This window comes from Emys orbicularis, chromosome 25, assembly GCF_028017835.1.
Source record: "Emys orbicularis isolate rEmyOrb1 chromosome 25, rEmyOrb1.hap1, whole genome shotgun sequence".
Classification (NCBI taxonomy): domain Eukaryota; kingdom Metazoa; phylum Chordata; order Testudines; family Emydidae; genus Emys; species Emys orbicularis.
In genome coordinates, this window is record NC_088707.1 from 8,558,165 (window position 1) to 8,577,947 (window position 19,783).

A 19,783-nucleotide genomic window follows, 5' to 3' on the forward strand; every position below is an offset into this window, starting at 1 on the left:
CAGATAACTGCCCCCTGCCTTGCTAAATGACACTTGCTGATTCAACTGGACATAGGAAAGTTCTTTCCTTGCTGTGTATGTGGTCAGCGTTCTAGCCTACGGGTGGTGGCACCTCGGTAGCAATTCCTTACCTGTCTCCCAAGTGATGAAGGGAGGGTCAATTAATGACAGCAACGGCACAAAGTGCTTTGAGATGCTTTGATGAGAGGGGGTCTGTTTTGCTCTGGCTGCACAAGAGGAATAATGGGGCCTATTTTCATGAGTGCTAAGCAACCACAATGACAGTTAAATGGTCGAAGTATGCTCAGTATCTCTGAAAATCAGGCACATGCGTATCGCCTTCCGTAGGAGGTTCTCATTGCTATACAAATAGCAGCAGCACCTTCACATCACATCTAGTAGGTAGAAGGGTTTAATCCCCATTTTACAGATAGGGAAACTGAGGCACAGTGAGGGGAAGTGACTTGCCTGATGTCACAGAGGCAGAAATAGAATCCCAGCACCCCGATTTAGATACTGGACCATGCTCCCAGCAAGTGTTTTCTTCTAACATGGCTCATGCTCCCACTCCCCTGGAAAAAACAAGTTCCTAGAGCAACTCCAGCAGGGCCTCCTGTCTTACAGGCACATTCTTTTCTTGACTGTCCAACACGCAACGCACTAAACACACTGACACTTTGTTCTCTGGAGAAGGCACCAGCCCTTTTGTGGACCTAACACAAGCCTGCGAGCTGACTTTTATAGTTCCCTGGCACTGCTCGGTATTTGCTCATTGAAATCTGAGAGGCCTCTGGGTAGCCTAGAGACCACAGTGAGGAATTTCAATAGTGGTATCAAAAAGGTCAAGGGGCAGGATGAAAAAGGAGAGAATCAGAAGATCCACGGCTTGGTCCTGCAACCACAAGCTGAGCCCCATGAAGGGAGGGTAACAGAGCGGGGGGGGATGCAAATGGAAACTTCCTAGCACTGAGCTGCCATGGTTTGTACAATACTCCAAAGATGCAGTGTGATGAGGCACTGAGTAGCATTAGGGAATGCAAATCATGGCAAGAGCTGTCTTGATGAAAGAGAACAGTGGTTAGAGAACATCTCAATCAGAAACTATTCTGAAGGCCAGGCCAGACTAAGATACTAAGGTGCCTCGGTAATAAGATAGGTGTCTTAGCTTAAACTGTCTACAAGCTAGAGCAGGGAAGTGGGGGCTAGGATGCTGGGGTTCTGCTCCCAGCTGACTTGATGTATGACTTGGGCAAGTCAAAGCCACTCTGTGCCTTAGTTTCCCCAGCTGTAAAATGGAGACAAGGCACCTTCCATCAGAATGTTACAGGAGAAACACAAAAATTCCTCTCACCCTTTACTAAAACCCAGTGGACTTTTGGGGAAGAAGGGGGAACATATGAATAGCCATACTGGGTCAGACCAAGGGCCCATCTAGCTCAGCATCTGGTCACCCACAGTGGCCAATGCTAGATGCTTCAGAGGGAATGAACAGAACAGAGCAATTTCAAGTGATCCATCCCCCGTCATCTAGTCCCAACTTCTGGCTATGGAAGATCTAGGGCACCCAGAGCATTGGGTTGCATCCCACAGATGAATTTATCCTCCATGAACGTATCTAATTCTTTTTTGGTCCTCACAACATCCCCTGGCAATGAGTTCCACAGGTTGAGTGTGTATTGTGTGAAGTACTTCCTTATGCTTGTTTAAAACCTGCTGCCAATTAATTTAATCAGGTGACACCTAGTTCTCAGGATACCTGAAGGGGTAACACTTCCCTATTCACTTTCTCCATACCATTCTTGATTTTACAGACCTCTATCACATCCCCTCTTAAATGTCTCTTTTCTAAGCCGAACAGCCCGTCTTTTTAATCTCTCCTGGTATGTTCCATCCTTCTAATGATTTTTGTTGCCCTTCTCTGCATCTTTTCCAATTCTAATATATTTTTGGGGGGGAATCAGAACAGAACGCAGTATTCAAGGTGTAGGCATACCACGGATTTATATAGCAGCATTAGGATATTTTCTGTTTTATCATCTATTCCTCTCCTAATAGGTCCTAACACTGTTCGCTTTTTTAACTGCTGCTGCACACTGAGTGGATGTTTTCAGAGAACTATCCATGACGATTCCAAGTTCTGTTTCTTGAGCAGTAACAGCTAATTTAGACCCCATTATTTTGTATGTATAGTTGGGATTATTTTTTTCCAATGTGCATTACTTTGCCCTTATCCACATGGACGTTTATCTACCATTTTGTTGCCCCATCACCAGTTTTGAGATCCCTTTGAAACTCTTCGCCATCAGCTTTGGACTGAACTATTTTGAATCATTTTGTGTTTGCAAATTTTACCACCGCACTGCTCACCCCCTTTTCCAGGTAATTTATGAATAGGTTGAACAGTACCGATCCTTGGGGGACCCCACTATTTAACTCTCTCCATTGTGAAAAGTGACCATTTATTCCTACCCTCTGCTTCCTATCTTTTAACCAGTTCCTGATCCATGAAAGGACCTTCCCTCTTATTCCATGACTGCTTAGTTTGCCTAAGAGTCTTTGGTGAGGGACCTTGTCAAAGGTTTCTGAAAGTCCAAGTACACTGTATGAGCTGGATCACCCTTTTTCACATGCTTGTTGATTCCCTCAAAGAATTCTAGTAGATTGGTGAGGCATGATTTCCCTTTACAAAAGCCATCTTGACTCTCCCAACATACTGTCTTTATCTATGTGTCTGATAATTTTGTTCTTTACTATAGTTTCAACCAATTTGCCTGGTACTGAAGTTAGGCTTATTGGCCTGTAGTTGCCAGGATTGCCGCTAAAGCCTTGTTTAAAAATAGCCATTACATTAGCTATGCTCCTGTCACCTGGTACTGAGGCTGATTTAAGCGATAGGTTACATACCACAGTTAGTAGTTCTGCAATTTCATATCTGAGTTCCTTCAGAACTCTTTGGTGAATGCCATATGGTCCTGGTGACTTATTACTGTTTAATTTCTCAATTGGTTCCAAAATCTCCTCTACTGACACCTCACTCTGGGACAGTTCCTCAGATTTGTCACCTAAAAAGAACAGTTGGGTGTGGGGATCTCCCTCACAACCTCTGCAATGAAGACTGATGCAAAGAATTAATTTAGCTTCTCTGCAAAGGCCTTGTCTGCCTTGAGTGCTCCTTTTGCAGCTCGATTGTCCAGTGGACGCACTGACTGTTTGGCAGGCTTCCCAAAAATTGCTGTTAGTTTTCATGTCCTTCGGTAATTGATTTTCAAATTCTTTCTTGGCCTGCCTTATTATACTTTTACACTTGACTTGCCAGAGTTTATGCTCCTCTATATTTTCCTCAGTATGCTCTGACTTCCAATTTTAAAGGATGCCTCTGTCTCTAATCAACGTTTACTTTGCTGTTTAGCCATGGTAGCATTTTTTTGGTCCTTTTGTTTTTTTCCCCTCCACAAGGATGTTAAATTTAATTACATTATGGTTTCTATTACTGAGTGGCTCAACTATATTCACTTCCTGGACCCGATCCTGTGCTCCACTTAGGACTAAATCAAGCATTGTCTCCCCTTATGGGTTCCAAGAAAAGCTGCTCCAAGAAGCAGTCATTAATGGTGTCAAGAAATTTTATCTCTGCATCCCTTCCAGATATGCAGTCAATATGAGGTTAGTTGAAATCCCCTATTATTATTATTATTATTATTATTGTTTTCTGCCTTTGTAGCCTCTCTAATCTCCCTGAGCATTTCACAATCACCATCAGCATCCTGGTCAGGTGATCGGTAGTATATTCCTACTGCTATACTCTTATTGTTTAAGCATGAAATTTCTATCCATAGAGATACTGTGGTACAATAGACTTTAAGGTCAGAAAGGACCAGCGTGATCATCTAGTCTGATCTCCTGCACATTGCAGGCCACAAAACCTCACCCACCCACTCCTGTAAGAGACCCCTAACCGCTGGCTGAGTTACTGAAGTCCTTAAATCATGATTTAAAGACTTCTAGTTACAGAGAATCCACCATTTACACTAGTTTAAACCTGACCTATGCCCCCTGCTGCAGAGGAAGGCAACCACCTGCCCCAGTTTCTGGCAATCTGACCTTGGGGAAAATTCCTTCCTGAACCCAAATACGGCAATCAACTAGACCCCGAGCATGTGAGTGAGACCCACCAGCCAGACACCTGGGAAAGAATTCGATTCATTTAGGATTTTGACTTTATTTGACCTTATGCTTTATATAGTGCCACTCTTTCACCAGCATAACCTACTCTGTCATTTCTATATATTTTGTATCCTGATCTTACCCTGTCCCATTGATTATCCTCATGCCAGCAAGTTTCTGCGATGCCTATTATATATCAATATCCTCATTTAATGCCAGGCACTCTAGTTCATCCATTTTAGGATTTAGATGAAAAGGGTGTATAGAAAGTCTGCAGTTCAGCTAGGTCTCTATCCAAATCCCAAAACAGCTGAAGAGGAACAGACGAGTCGGAGAGAAAAAAAAAAAAGAGGCACATGCTAGGTACGTATCCCAATAATAAAACATTTACTAGAGCAAGCAGAAAGTAAATGAACAGCTGATAAAGAAAACGTCACAATGTCACAAAAACCTGACAGTTTCCGATACTTCTCTTTGTAGAAACAAGATCGAGATGAGAACAGAACTGTTTCAGCAAAAAGGGGTTTTTTTTCCTACCATTATGGCAAAAACAAAAAGAAAAAGAAAAAGAAAAAAAAAGAAAAAAGGGAAGGGAAAAAAACCCCCAGGGAATACACACAACAGCAGTTAAGAGTTAAAATCAGTCAAGCGAGATTTTACATTTTTACTACACGTCTCCGATATTGGGCGATTTTTGAGCCATCCCACTTTACTACTTACTTCTATAGGTTCTTCCTAAAGGCTTATCAGCAGCAGGTCCCTGGATTGAAGAAAAAGTTCCCCTCCCCTGTGGTTAGTCTTGTCTCATAAGGGGACACTGGACCATGATTAAAGTGGCATATATCAAAGGGCTTCCCTTTTCTCTGAGAAAGCAATTAGCTCTCTCTCAGTGAGCAAACGGGCACAACAGAGATACACGCTCGCTATGCAGGCTTCCACGAAGATGAAGGTTGTTACGTAAGTGGGGTTCTTTCAAAAATAAAAGCCAGATGGTGCAAAGGCGACAGTTCATTTGCTACAAACTGGCTAGGGTTTCTGTCCTACATTACATGTAGAATTATGGTAAATTGGACCGGACAAGAATCCCTTAAACTGCTTGATGAAATTAACCTTTTATATCTGGCCATTAGCGACACATGGATACATTCTTAACTAGGGGGGTGATTTTGAGACCAAATTATGTGGGGGGCTGGATGAGAATATGGGGGAGGAATAGATCGGAGACCTTGGTATCACGCAACTCATTGAAAGATTATGCTTAAACAGGTGCGTCCCGAGCATCTCTAGATGGACTGGCTTTTAACATCTACATTGATTAAAGAAAACAGACTACCTTAAACTTTTCTGGACAACAGTTTCTTAATGTTCTCAGTGTGTGGAACCAACGGCCTCTTTCCTGCTAACGAGATCTGTTTTTAAATCCAGCAGAAAGTCACTTGAGTGGACGAATTTTTAAATGCAGAACCCAGGAGCTTTATAAAAATGATTTCTCTCTGACAGAAGCATTGTGTTTACACGTCATTAGAGTGAAGCTGTCTGCAGATGTACCAACACCGACTCACATGGGAAGTTTGAATGTTTCCTTCCCCTCTCCTCAATAACCAGTTATCAAAACCCAAGATCTTCCTTAAAAAGACATCACTGCCTGTGTGGATCCCAGGTTACGATGCATCAGCTTTTAACTGTCCCATCGGCTCTTCTTGCGCTTTGGGGGCTCGGGGACAGCAAAACCATCCGTCTTGCTGTCCCGGTTGCTTCCATCTTTCTTGTTCTCATTGATCCTGCTCTCGTTGTTTCTACCCTCGTTGTTCCTACCGTCACCATTATTGCGGCCGTCACCGTTATTGCGGCCGTCACCATGTCGGCTACTGTTGCTTCCACCACTAAAGTGGCGGCTTTCACTGTGGCGGTGGCTGTCCCCATGGCGGTTGTCTCCCTGGCGATAGCCATCGCTGTGGCGACCACCACCATCTCCATGGCGCTGATTGTCACTGTGGCGACCACTACCATCTCCATGGCGCGCCGGACTGTCATTGTGGCGATTGCTTCTGTTGTCACTGTATCGTTCTCTGCCGCCGCCACCACCAACTCCTCCTCCTCCACCACCGCCGTTGCCACCTTCTCTGCTGTTGATGCTGGCACTTGTGCTATTGTATCCCTGAATTCCAACACCTGGATAGCCAGGTACACTGCTCAGGTTCCCAGCACTGGTAAAGCCTGGGATTCCCTTTACTGCAGCAGCGGCAATCGGACTGTCAGGACTTGCAGCATTCTGCTGTGCTGAATTTGTTGGTACTGAATTCAAGCTCCCAGCGCTGGTCCAGCCACTGGCCCCAGCAGCAGAGCTACCAGTCTTCTGGTTGTTTAAGCTGGCAGCAACAAAGTGGCTCTTGTATTGTGACTGCAGGAAATAGAAAAGAGTGTTAGCCAATACACAGTGTCAGAACTTGCAAATGCACACATAGCTCTGGCCTGAACTCTGGGGATGTCCTATGTGAAAGGGGCTCCTCTAAGAAGCCGGTCTTTGAGAGATAACATTAGTTTAGTGCTTCTGAACAAGAGTGAATTAAGCACACACCTGCTGGCAGTACATACAAATGTATGTTGAGCTAAAGAAGGGGACTTCTCGATTATGGAGTTCGTTTGTACACTCTGTAGTGAAGGGACTGTACCTCATTAACTCTTACAACTCCCAGTACATCACTGGTGCCAAGCAATCTACACAGAAGACAGGAAAGAAAGGGGACTCCTTTAATGATGTAGGACATGTCTGATACTGGGGAACAGAGCCCAGATAGAGAATGGAAAGCAAAGGCAATCCTGTAATGCCACTGCACTGGTCAGATGAGTACCAGCAAACAGGAGATGCATGGCAAAGTTGCTCTGTATAACCTGTCATTCAGAACCCTAAATTAACTCTTCTGCTCATGACTGCAACAGGATGCCAGAGTGTTCCCAAGAATTTAGTTATATGTGGACGATATGCCAAAGACTCCAGTTCCCTGACAGCAATCAAACCGCGGGATTGTACTATTGAGGAATAGTTCCTGAAAGGATGCGTAGAGCACCCACACCACAGAACAAAATGCAGGGAATGGAAGTTTTCACTACACAAGCAATAGTAATAAGCGGCAAGAGGCACTGAATTGTAAAAGCGTATTTTAAAGTTTCCAGAACAGGTTGCTGGTGAAGTCTCTCAATCCATGATAGCTTCACAGTTTTACAGCACAAGGAAACTAGAGTCAGGAAGAGGTGGTGCGAATAGCACAGGACATGTATTCTGTTTGTATGACGGGCAGCGTAGCCACTCAAAATTAAAAACAGAGAAAGGCAAGATTTTCAGGTGTTAAGTACCCAACTTATACTGAAGTCAACAGGGTCTCTGCCCCTCCAGAAAACTAAGCCCATAGCTTTGTCTCTGATCAGTAGTAAAAAGTCCAGTGTTTACTTCATGAGCTCTTTTGATCTAGGGAACAGGAGTGATCAAACAAACCTGAAATGCTGCTTTCATTGCAGACAGTCTGTCTCCCATTGCCCCAGTGGATGGCTTGTACGCTTCATAGTTACTCATCACATTGCTGCTGCTCCCACGGTCCTGAGGAGAAAGCAAAAGGGAAACTGAACATCTCTCTCTAAACTACACACTTTTCACCTCGTCCTACCTCCAAACTCAGGGACTGGATGCTACTCTGCACTAGACTGCCTTTCCCTTGAAGATCGCAAAGTCTCTCAACAGCCCTGAGATTGTATGCAGTGTAGTTGTGCTGGTGCCAGTATATTAGAAAGACAAGGGGGGGTGAGGTAATATCTTTTATTGGACCAACTTCTGCTCTCTCACCAACAGAAGATACTCCAATAAAAGATATTACGTTGTGAGAGGCAGGGTCATTCCCACTTTACTGATGGTAGAAATGGCCAAGATTAGAACTCAGGAGTCCGGTCCCCTGCTCTAACCTCCAGGCAACATTACCACCAGATGGAGCTGTCCATAAAGAAAAAAGAGTTAATAGTGGGAAGGGAAAGAAAAGAAAATTTTTATCTGAAGGTTCACCCTTAACTCAGGTAAACAGATATTTGTGGGATATTCTCATTTCCACCCCTGGAGAGGTGAGCATGAATCCAGAGCAGAAGAGTCCCCTTAAAACCGGTCCCTGCCTGTCACGTGGGCCCTGTCTACAAGCCTCCATAAGAACGGCCATACTGGGTCATACCAAAGGTCCATCTAGCCCAGTATCCTGTCTTCTGACAGTGGCCAGTGCCAGGTGCCCCAGAGGGAATGAACAGAACAGGTAACCATCAAGTGATCCATCCCCTGTCACCCATTCCCAGCTTCTGGCAAAACCAAGGCTACGGACAGCATCCCTGCCCATCCTGGCTAATAGCCACTGATGGACCTATCCTCCAGAAACTTATCTAGTTCTTTTTTGAACCCTGTTATAGTCTTGGCCTTCCCAACATCTCTGGCAAGGAGTTCCACAGGTTGACTGTCGTCGTGTGAAGAAATACTTCCTTTTGTTTGTTTTAAGCCTGCTGCCCATTAATTTCATTTGGTGTCCCCTAGTTCTTGTGTTATGAGAAGGAGTAAATAACACTTCCTTATTTACTTTCTCCACACCCATCATGATTTTATAGACCTCAATCATATCCCCCCTTAGTCGTCTCTTTTCCAAGCTAAAAAGTCCCAGTCTTAATTTTTCCTCATATGGAAGCTGTTCCATACCCCAATAATTTTTGTTGCCCTTTTCAGAACCTTTTCCAATTCGAATATATCTTTTTTGAGATGGGGCGACCACAGCTGCACGCAGTATTCAAGATGTGGGCGTACCATGAATTTATATAGAGGCAATATGATATACTCTGTCTTCTTATCTATCCCTTTCTTGATGATTCCCAACAGTCTGTTTGCTTTTTTGACTGCCGCTGCACATTGAGTGGATATTTTCAGAGAACTCTCCACAGTGACTCCAAGATCTCTTTCTTGAGTGGTAACAGCTAATTTAGACCCCCATCGTTTTCTATGTATAGTTGGGATTATGTATGCCTGAGCAACAGCTGCAGCTGAAGCAGGGCTGAATATGATTTAGCTGGAAGAGTAGACAAAAACAAAAATCTTCACTAGCTGACCAGGCCTTGACCCTGGTTACTGTACTGGTGCTGCACATGGTACATCATCAATACTTTTCAAGTTAAATTGTGCTCAGTGCCAGCTCAGCTACACTTGTGGCAGACCCTCTGCGCAGCAACGAGTAGTTTTTCTAGCACAGACAGGGCTCTAATGACTGTTCCCAATCAGTCTAAAGGAATTCCATAAATCTTTTGCTGTCAGGAACCAACCTGTGTACAGCTTCTCGGCTCAACTATATCGTGTTCTTGTGGAGCAATCACCACTCCCAGGACCAGTTAGAAGGTACAAGTTTTGTGCTGAATGTCGACTTCAGGAAAAGGCAAGTCAAATTAGAATCGCATCCCTCTCAGACCTACTCTGTGGCTCTAAACAAAGCCACCAAGGCAAGTATAAGGAGTTTTCTAGGATACGTTTGAATCTCAAAGATTCTGAGCTGCGCAACAGTCTGAAACCGGATAGGCTGAATCCTGTGTACAGGTCCTGTGGAGTTACGCGCCAACGTTAGCCTGGATTTTCATGATAAGAGATGCCAATTTTAAGTTTAACAGTTTCAGGGCTCTGAAAATAGCCCCCTAAAGTTTTCTACTTACAGAGCCATCTGAACCCAGGCCAGGGCGCTCGCGGTATCCTAAGCCACCACCGCCGATGTTCAGCTTCTTGCCTTTCCCTCCCTTGAAACGGGATTTCCGGAACCAGGCATTCTGTATGAAACAAAGACAACTCCTTGACATGCAGAAAAAATAGCTCAATAATGCAGGTGTGAGAAGAGAAAGGTTTAGTTTGATCGTTTTGAAAGAAAAACATAAAACATCTCTATTTCCTGCCCCAAAACAGACCTTGTCACAAGCTGATGAGATAGGGGAAACAGCTGTACTGAAACTAAATTGCAGATGGCATCGTGCCCGGTTTGTGACTGGAGGCTTCCTCTATGTTATGCATCTTGTGAGCACTGGTTTTCTTTATTACACTCTTATGCCATGTTCACGGTTTGTTTTTTCTCTTGTAAAAATACAGGAACAAAGACATTCTCTAATGACCTTCACCATGGGAGGTCTATGGCCTTCCACACTTCACTGTTAGGATCCACTGAGCCTATCAATTCACCCCAGCAGCAGGCTAAGCAGAAACTAAGGTATCGAAGGCAAAAAGGTGCTGCCCCAGTTACTTGGAACACCTTGAGTTTGCAAAGCTTTAGGTCTACACACAAGCACTGTCCCAGGGTTTTATGATAACTGGTTGTACCTGCCAAATGCCTGGCTTGGTTTGCTCGGTCTGATGGAACCAGTAAGGTAAAATTTTCAAACGTGCTTAAGCGATTTAAGAGCCTAAGTCCCATTTTCAAAAGTGAGCCCAGGAACCTAAGCCTTGTAGAAAGTCACTGGACTTACTCTCCCTACTCCAGTGGTCCACAAACTGTCCTAGGGGGCATAGAGGAACGTCCGGGGAGGCACGGCAGGGCCCACGACAGCACCCATGAGGGGGCGTGGAGGGAGCACCACTCAGCCCCGCTCTGCCCCTAGCTCCGGCCCTGCCCCCAGCCTCTGGCTGTAGCTGCGGCCATGGTTCTGCTCTTGGGGCCTACTCCCAGACTCCCTGCCCCCACTCTTGACTCCCAGCTCCCGGACACTGCCTCCAGCCTGGCCGCAACTCCGCTCCCTAACCAGGGAGGGGCGGGGCCCCAGGCACATTCTATTACTGGGGGTGGGGAGAGGGAAGGGCGCACCAAGAGGAAAAGATTGGGGACCACAGCCCTACTCTAAGTCACGCTGGAAATTGGGCCTTTTAGACATTTCCAAAATATTTACCCACACAATGTCTAACCTATGTAGAGATGAAGCCACGAGAATACTAACCCCATCCCAAAATTATCCCAAACCTCCTGCTCCCCAGCAGATGTGCTGGGAAGGATGGGAAAAGTACTTAAGGAATCCCAGAATGCAATGGTACAACCCTGACTCTCAAGCATGCGTTCTGTGGAAATGCCAGAGTCGCTTGGACAGACAGTGTTGCTGAGCAGATACTATGAACAGGTAAGAACTATTTCACAGAGCAGATGTCTCTGCAGCGGCTGCCTTGCACAACTCTCAATTAAGCCACATTTTCTAGGTGCCCACCATAAAGACAGAAAGCGTGCGAGGATCTGATCATAATAAGCCTCTTTAAACCCATGCAGTGCTCAGCTGCAATCAGCAGGTCCTGGCTTCCTTGGCACGGTCAGTCTTTTTAGGCCTCACAAACCCCTGAAAGGTGGACAAGTAGGATTTGTACATTTTACAGTAGGGAAATGGAGACAGTGAGACAAAAGGTAATAGAGCAAGTTTGTGACGGAGCTAGGACTATATTCCTGAACTCCTCATCTCCCCCTTGCCCAGCTCTACCCACTGAATGACGATGCTCCCCCTAGCCAAGAGAGATGTTTTTGTTTGTACCTGCATTGCGAGGTCCAAGAGTTCTTTTGAAACATGTTGATTGGCTCCTTCCATATTTCTGACAAGATCACCAGCAAAATTACTATCCTTGGGAGTCAGTAAAGTGTAAGCTATTCCCTTCTCACCAGCCCTGCCAGTACGTCCAATTCTGTGCGTGTGGGTGTCTATGTCACGAGCCACATCGTAATTGACCACCGTCTTAATGGAAGGAATGTCCAGACCACGAGCTGTAACAGAGCAACATGACGATTCTCTTGAATTAACATGAACAAATCCCATCCAGATGGACCTGGGCCACTTTACACAGCTCAAACAAGAGAGAGCTTTGCACTAGACTACAGCCCTCTTATAGCTGAAACCACTGGTTAGCTGAAGTTTAATGACATCCACTCTGACAGCAACACACATCCTACACATCAGGTTAACAGGATCATGGACATTAGAGATGGAAGAGACCCATTCAGTCAAGCACGTCCCCTCTAAGGGTGGGGAAGAGTGCCTTATTAGAGGATACAGCAGATAAAACACAACACTTTGTTTTAGCCAAAAGTCCAGGATCTAAAAGCTGTTTTCCTGAAGGTTTTGGATGTCTGTTTCCCCACTCCTAGAAGACTATGTAATGTCCTAACTGATTTTAAGCTACCAGACAGTCAATACTTCATAAGGGAGCAGTTAACTTTTTCTAAGAGTAGCTGGCAAGCAGATCTGTAGTCTAGTATTGTTAGAACTGAAAATAAGACCCCTCTCCCAGTAAAGTGTTCTTCTGAAAAACATCTGACTATTGTTCCTAAGGCTATAGAAGCGAACCCCGCTGCCTTTTGTTTACTTCCATTTCTATGCATGGAAAAGGGACATCATCACAATGCACATAATTGCAAGGTGCGGTGCTTCTCTCAGTGAAGACTGTGTGAGTGAGAGAGAGAGAGTGTTAGTATTAATACTTTGCATTTCTCTATCCCCTTTCATCTGACGTTCTCAGAGAGCTTACAGTCCCGTGAGGTGGGTAGCAGCCATTTTATAGATGCAGAAACTGAGGCACAGAAAGGCGAAGTGACTTGCTCAAGGTCACATAAGCCAGTAGATCAGAACCCAAAGCTTGCTGGCATCAGCCTAGTCCAAACTCCCTCTTTAGCTACCTCCTGAAACAGAGCAATAGGGAAAGCCTAACAGGTAGCACACATGGACTTGTATGTAGACGTGGTTGGAATATTTTTGCCTAAATGAAATTTCAGTGAAGCCAAAATGTTTGGGGGGTTAGGGTACTGGTCTGGGATGCAGGAGATGTGAGACCCAGGTTCAAGTGCCAGCTCGGCCTGATTTGAAGTGATCTGGGATGAAAATCTCTGCTCTGAATGAGGCAGAACAGGGACTTGAATCTGAGTCTCACATTACAAGCCAGTAGCCTAACCTCTGGGCTATAAGATGACACCCTTCCCCCCCCCCCCCCAGCACAATTCATTTTTAAGAAAACACTCCAAAGGTTTTGTTTTCATTAAATGGGGAACAAAAAACAAAAGTTGCTGCAAAAACAGAACAGCAGTACTCTGGTTGGCTCATTTTTCATGTGATCATATTAAAATGTCCATCTTGTATAAGATACTAGGTGATAAGCTGGGAAAAAAGTCTTTCGTTTAGCTGCAGTATGGTCAGTCAGCTGCCATGCAAATTTCCACCGTGTTGCTCTCACCAGGGTCAATTGTGCACGTGGCAGCGTTTAGTTTCTATGCTGATTCACTAGCCCCTCTGTTGAGGCTGCCAGCTTATATATATTAACTTTAATGAGAAACTTGTTCCCTACCTGCCACATCAGTAGCAACCAGAATTGGGATCCCCTTTTTCTTAAAGTCTGAAATGACTTTATTCCTTTCGCTCTGGTCCATGTCACCGTGAAGCAGCCCTAGGTTATGATCCTCCTGCTTAAGGTTATTGGCCAGCTCCTCTGCATTCGCTTTCTTGGTGACAAATAGAAGAACACTCCCAGAAGAAGTGAACTCCACCAGGTGCCTGGTCAGCCAGTTCCACTTGCTAGGGCCAGAGGGGAGAATCTCCACAATTTGGGTAACATCTTCATTTGCCTATTGGAAGGAATGAGAAGACTACAGTTATAACCTAGAGTGGTAAAGGATGGCACAGCAAGTACAAGGCAGACACTGAATGCAGCACAGGGATTCAAATCAGAAGTGTAGAGGCGAGGGGGAGGAGTAGGATGAAATGGGGTGAAGTTCCCCTTTTGAAGAAATTTCAACTTCAACTTGTATTTATTCCCTCGCCTTGTCTCTGAATACACTGACCCAATGGGGCACAGAAGGCTGGGACTGGCTGAACCATCAGCATGGGAGAGGCAAAGCGCAGATCTTGCCAGGATGCCTCTAATGTTCTACAGCTCTACAGTACCACATTTACCATTTAAAATAGATAGATTAAGCAAGACAAGGATCAGAGAGCAGCGGAATAATCAGGCCTAAGGACATGGAGAGGGGCACTCATCAGAAAAATCACTTGTGCAGGATCTGAGGAAGAAGGTTCCTCTGGGAGTTGTGACATTTCACCTGAACCAGGGTAAATCATGGTGTTGGTGGGTTCACTGTACAAACTGTACATTGAACCAATAGGAGTGGGGGCTATGGCACCATTCGGGGGTTGGACTAGATGACCTCCTGAGGTCCCTCTCAACCCTGATATTCTACGGGGAGGGGAGGGGAGGGGCGGGGCGTGTGTGTGTGTAAATGGTCCCAAAGAGGAGGATGTTTTCAAAAAAGTCATAATTTTGCCCAAAGAAACAAGAATATCTGCATTGCCCTGCGGCAACAGAAGGGGCACTGTCTGGCTGAGCTAGCAAAGAGGTTCCTTTTCTCAAAGGCAGAATGCTTGTCAAGGAAGCTGAAAACCCAAGGGCTTTAATCAGCCATTAATTTTCTTTATTAATAAAACATAAGGCAGGATGTGTTGTCCTTTGAAGGCATGTGTACAGATTTCGGTAGGGAAGGATTCTCTTATAAATGTCCTGCTGTACAGTTAGATCTCAGCAATTTGCATATATTACTTGCAAAATTTCTTCAAAGCAGATGTATGCTTGTCACCTGTTTGAACAATTAGCTGACGCATAGCTGTTATGCTGTTGCCAAGCGAGTAAGTAGCCAAAATCCCCACATAAACCAACTGGAAGCTGTTATATTACTAGTTTCATGAGGAGTCCTAGGATAGTAAAACCTGTGCACAGGTTTATTTGATCCTTTACATTTTCAGGGCAAAACCCAGGAATTAATCCATACGAGTCTCAGACTAACAGAAACGCCAAACTGCCATGCACTGTGCTGAAAATGTACTTGTGTTGTGTTGCCAGGATTAGACATATACTAACTTTTTAAAAAAAAGACTTTTATTAGAACAAAATTTCACAAAGTTCTAAGTTAAAATAAAGGGGTCTAGATCTTTTCTAGCCCAGTAACAAGGCTAGTAACCTGTTACTCTCCAGGCAATCAGAGGCTACACCAGGAACTAAGGGCCTGAGCCATTGAAGGTAATGGCAGAACTGGGAAAGACTTTAACTTAGTAATTTATCGGAGTTATTTTTTCTCTAGAGCAATTTTCTTAGTATCAGGGTTGCTCCAGGCATTAATAAAAGCTCCCATCACAGTGAGAATGCTTAGTTCTACACAGGGCCGGCTCCAGGCACCAGCCCACCAAGCTTGTGCTTGGGGCGGCACCTGGAGGGGGGCGGCGCGGCGCTCCAGCCGCCGGGGAGAGCGGGGCCACGGCCGGGCTCCCCGCCCTCCCCCCGGCGCTCTGGCCGCCCTCCCCCCCGGCGCCCTCCCCCCGGCCGCCGGGGGGCTCGCCGCCCTCTCGCCGCCCTGCCCCCGGCGCTCTGGCCGCCGGGGGGAGAGCGGAGCCCCCGCCGGGGCTCGCCGCCCTCCTCCCAGGGCTCCGGCCGCCCTCCCCCCGGCGCCCTCCCCCTGGCCGCCGGGGGGAGAGCGGAGCCCCCGCCGGGGCTTGCTGCCCTCCCCCCGGGGCTCCGGCCGCCCTCCCCCCCCCCCCGCTGGGGGGGGGGGGGGAGGGCGCGGCCGGAGGCTTTTTTGCCTGGGGCGGCAAAAAAGCCAGAGCCGGCCCTGGTTCTACAGAGAATTACTACAGATAATTCTTTCCCAGGTGTCTGGCTGGTGGGTCTTGCCCACATGCTCAGAATCTAACTCATCACCATATTTGGGGTCAGGAAGGAATTTCCCCCCAGGTCAGACTGGCAGAGATCCTGGGTATTTTTTGCCTTCCTCTGGAGCATGAGTCACTTACTGGTTTGAACTGGAGTAAATGGCTGTAACCTGAAGTCTTCTTTAGATCAAGATTTGAGGACTTCAGTAACTGAGCCAGAGGTTATGAGCCTACTACAAGAATGGGTGGGTGAGGTTCTGTGGCCTGCGACTGCACGAGGTCAGACTAGAGGTCCCTTCTGGCCTTAAAGTCTCTGAGTTATCATAAAATTAGAATACAAGTTTTTTTAAATTACATTACTTAGTTTTTTCAGACCTCGTGTTCAAGAATGCAAAATGTTTCCTCCTGGCAGTCAATGACCACAGCTGTAGTCTAAGCTTTAATGTAAATAACATAAGACAACAGAATAAGATGGTTTCCTCCACCATCTTTGAATTCTCTTTCAGAAACAATGTTGCAGGATTACCTCTCCAATGTCTCCCTGCACCACTCGAATCGGGTCGATCAGGATATCTCTGGCCAACTTCTCAATCTTTTTACGAAAAGTGGCACTGAACAAGAGAGCTGGAAGGAAAAGTCTATTTGAACTCTCTGAAGAGTACGCTCCCTTTCTGTACTATGAAAACACTTCTGTATAGATCTTATTAACAAGCTCTGTACAACAGAAATATAAGAACTGTGCTAGGTATTAGGGATTCTGAGTTATACTCAATCTTTTACCAAGTTTAAGGCAAATTTCCATCAAATCCCTTAGCACAAACAGCTCAGGCTTGTATTAATTTACCAAAATACGTTAAATACATACACAGGAAAATGGTTAGAATAAGAGCATTTATTCAGTTATCCAAAAACAAGATGTGGAAAGACGGGAACGCCGCATTGTATTCCCACGGCGGCTTCCATCAGAGGATCTCACAGAATATTAAATATTATGTCTGTCTATCAACTCCCCTCTTAGCTAGGTATTAAACACCACCAAAAACAACTGGAGCTGAACTCTTGAAAGTCTTGTCCCAAGTGACTTATCTAAGGTCAGAGAATGAGTCAGTGGCAAAGCTGGAAATAGAATCCAGGAGTCCTGGCTCCAAGACTCTTGCTCTAACTACTAAATATCAATGCCTCTTCCTAGCTTTTAGCCTGCGGTAGTTTGTTTTGAAACATGCTTGTACTTACTTTGTCTGTCAGGGCGCACATGGCTGGCAACTGATCTCACTTGGTATTCTGAGAAAGAGAAAAACAGCACATAATGCAAAACCTAGCACTATTTCATTAGCGAGTGAAAGGAAATCTAGTCAAGATTTTTGTGCATTCCGTGGAATTTTAAAAAATAAAGGTACAATAGTACTTTATATATATAAATTGTTTTTGCCCTAGCAAACAAAAATCTGAAGAGGTTCTTTCTGTTCAGACTCACTAATCATTGGTTTATTAGAAACCGGCTTACTCCAACTGAGACTTCAATAGGCAGGTGTTTCAGGCCAGCTGACGAAACAGATGAAGACAGCAGAGTAAATGGATTTTGGCAGAGAGATACTTTTGCTCTGCAAAGTGCATCAATTTTCTGTATGCCTCTGGTTGTGAAACCGCATTCATTACAGCTTCTGAGAGGGCTGACTGACTTCCAGCCTAAGTGTTAGTGCCATGAGTGTGGAGCTAACCTGAGATACAGACTAAGCAATGCTGCTCCCCAAAAATGAGGGCACAGTGTGTGTAGTGCTCAAATTCCAGCCACTAACTCTGAATGGCCTTAATACAACAGGCACTGGCTTGGGAAGGTAAGGATTCGAGTCCAATAATCTTTGACTAGGGGGAACAAAGCAAGGGCTTGAAGTTGCAATAGAAAAAGAAAACAAACAAGAATTATCTAGGGCCAGTGGGTCAGCACATTAAAAAAAAAATGTAATTCATACTTACCGAATTGTCATGGAAATTTACAAGCACAAAACCTTGCCTGCTCTTTACCATGATGATTATCACGGAAAAAAATTTAATGACATTTTACTCACCCAGCCAAAAAAAAAAAAACCCAACACCACAACCAGTTATTAGTAAAAATCTGAGGCTATCAAAATGCTCTAACTTTATTTGCTCAACAATCAGAAGAATAGCTCTGACAGCAATTCCATAGCAATTTTTATGCCCCTTATTTCATATTTAAATTAAACAGATTGAAGAGTTGTCTAATTTTATTATTGCTTCCAGGTTGCACCTGTTTGCTGCCAAAATGCTGTTTCATAACTCCCTTCAATTGTGCTCCAAATTAATCTGAGTGCATGTCCCTACACCTCCTACAGTACACGAGCAAGCCTCTCTCCTCTTTGGTTTGCTTCCGCCACTGGAGAGTCAAAGCCATGCTACATCAAGGCACGGGCATTCTTTAATGACACCGCAAAGCTGTACACATATTCAATGCACTGTACAAATATTAACTGATCAAGCACAAAACATCTCAGTGAAGTAGGCAGGTGTTACTACAGCATCCCCACTTATACATGCAGAACTGAGGCACAGGGGTGAAGGGACTTGCACAACGCCACCCAGAAAGTCAGAGGTAAAAGTCAAGATTAGAACCTAGCAGTTCCCGAATCTCATTCCCATGTTCATTTTGCTAGGCCTGCCTGGCCTCTTTTCATCAATGCTAAAAGGTCATACACTTTAAATGCATACCTAGCAAGGGTTCTGTCCATACAGATTTTTCTCAATGGATTTCAAAGTTCTGTTAAGCTACAAGAGTTTCAGCCAGCCAATTCAGATTGAAAATTGTGTACCACTACTTTATACTGTATGGAGGCTTTCATTCAATACATACCAAAACCCATGTCAAACATTCTGTCTGCTTCATCAAACACAAGATAAGAGACTCTTTGAAGATTGGTAGCTTTCTTCTTCACATGATCAATCAAGCGACCCTATCAGAAAACAAAAATTAAAATCCACAAGCCTTTAAGTGTAACAAGTGGCATCTTTGAGGAAAGTGGCTACTGCTCTGGTATAAATCATAATACTAAAAAAGAGACTTGTAATAGAAAATGTCTCAATGCTTCAGTCTATAATAGATCATTGCTGTTCAAACCGCGGTTCTGTATCAATTATATTTTCAAATCAGTGGAAGTAAGATTCCAAATGCATCCAGTTAGTGTGCCCGGTACACTACGTTTTAAGGCTGGGATTTTCAAAAGAGCCTTAAGAGTTAGGCACCCAATTCTCTGAAATTCCCATCCCAGCATTTAGGGCCAACACTACAAAATGAACCTCTACTCTTAGTTTCATTCAATTTTGAAGTGAAGCATGCACTAGAGACCCCACATCCAACAGACAACCCAGTGGTTAAACTGGTCACTACCGTGTCACTATACACATGCCAGCATAATTTTCTTAGATCTTAAAGGCATAGCAACCTGGACCATTAAATTTTGCTGGGGCCCTGTATATTCACTTGAGACATATTTAAATATAATTTTACTTTGGGAACACTCATGACTGAATTCTTACTTGTCTGATGAGGCAAAGCCCAGTGGTCTACAGTTTCTTATATAAAACTCCTTCCAGACCATTAGCTTGATAATCATTACAACACAAGCATTAAATTATAGAACTGTGTTGCAATAATGCAGCTTGTTTGTTGAAAGTCAGTAAGCCACAACGTGGCACTGTGAGGATTATGGCTGCAACCATCTCCATTCTGAACATGAATGATTGTTGCAACAATCTGGATTACCTAAAATGTACCTAACACTAAATTATTCATTTTTCATGAGAAGAGCTATACACAGCAACTGCCTAGGCTAATGTGTCATAATGGCTTGGTACAATATAGAAATAGAATGGACATATGGGGGAAAAACCTGCTCTTAATATA

At 44.6% G+C, this 19,783-nt stretch overlaps 1 protein-coding gene across 1 annotated transcript in view; it reads right to left on the minus strand.

Annotated features, from left to right (window-relative positions):
* Positions 1-4,530: 4,530 nt before the first annotated feature.
* Positions 4,531-19,783, minus strand: part of DDX42 (DEAD-box helicase 42) — a 32,400-nt gene continuing 17,147 nt past the window's right edge. The window contains exons 12-19 of the mRNA XM_065422522.1: positions 18,734-18,833; positions 17,098-17,145; positions 16,391-16,488; positions 13,517-13,793; positions 11,719-11,945; positions 9,880-9,990; positions 7,658-7,759; positions 4,531-6,565 (exon numbers count right to left, since the gene is read on the minus strand). Of these exons, the coding sequence (XP_065278594.1) occupies positions 5,843-6,565; positions 7,658-7,759; positions 9,880-9,990; positions 11,719-11,945; positions 13,517-13,793; positions 16,391-16,488; positions 17,098-17,145; positions 18,734-18,833 (1,686 nt within the window). The 3' untranslated portion in view covers positions 4,531-5,842. The remainder of the gene's footprint in view (positions 6,566-7,657; positions 7,760-9,879; positions 9,991-11,718; positions 11,946-13,516; positions 13,794-16,390; positions 16,489-17,097; positions 17,146-18,733; positions 18,834-19,783) is intronic.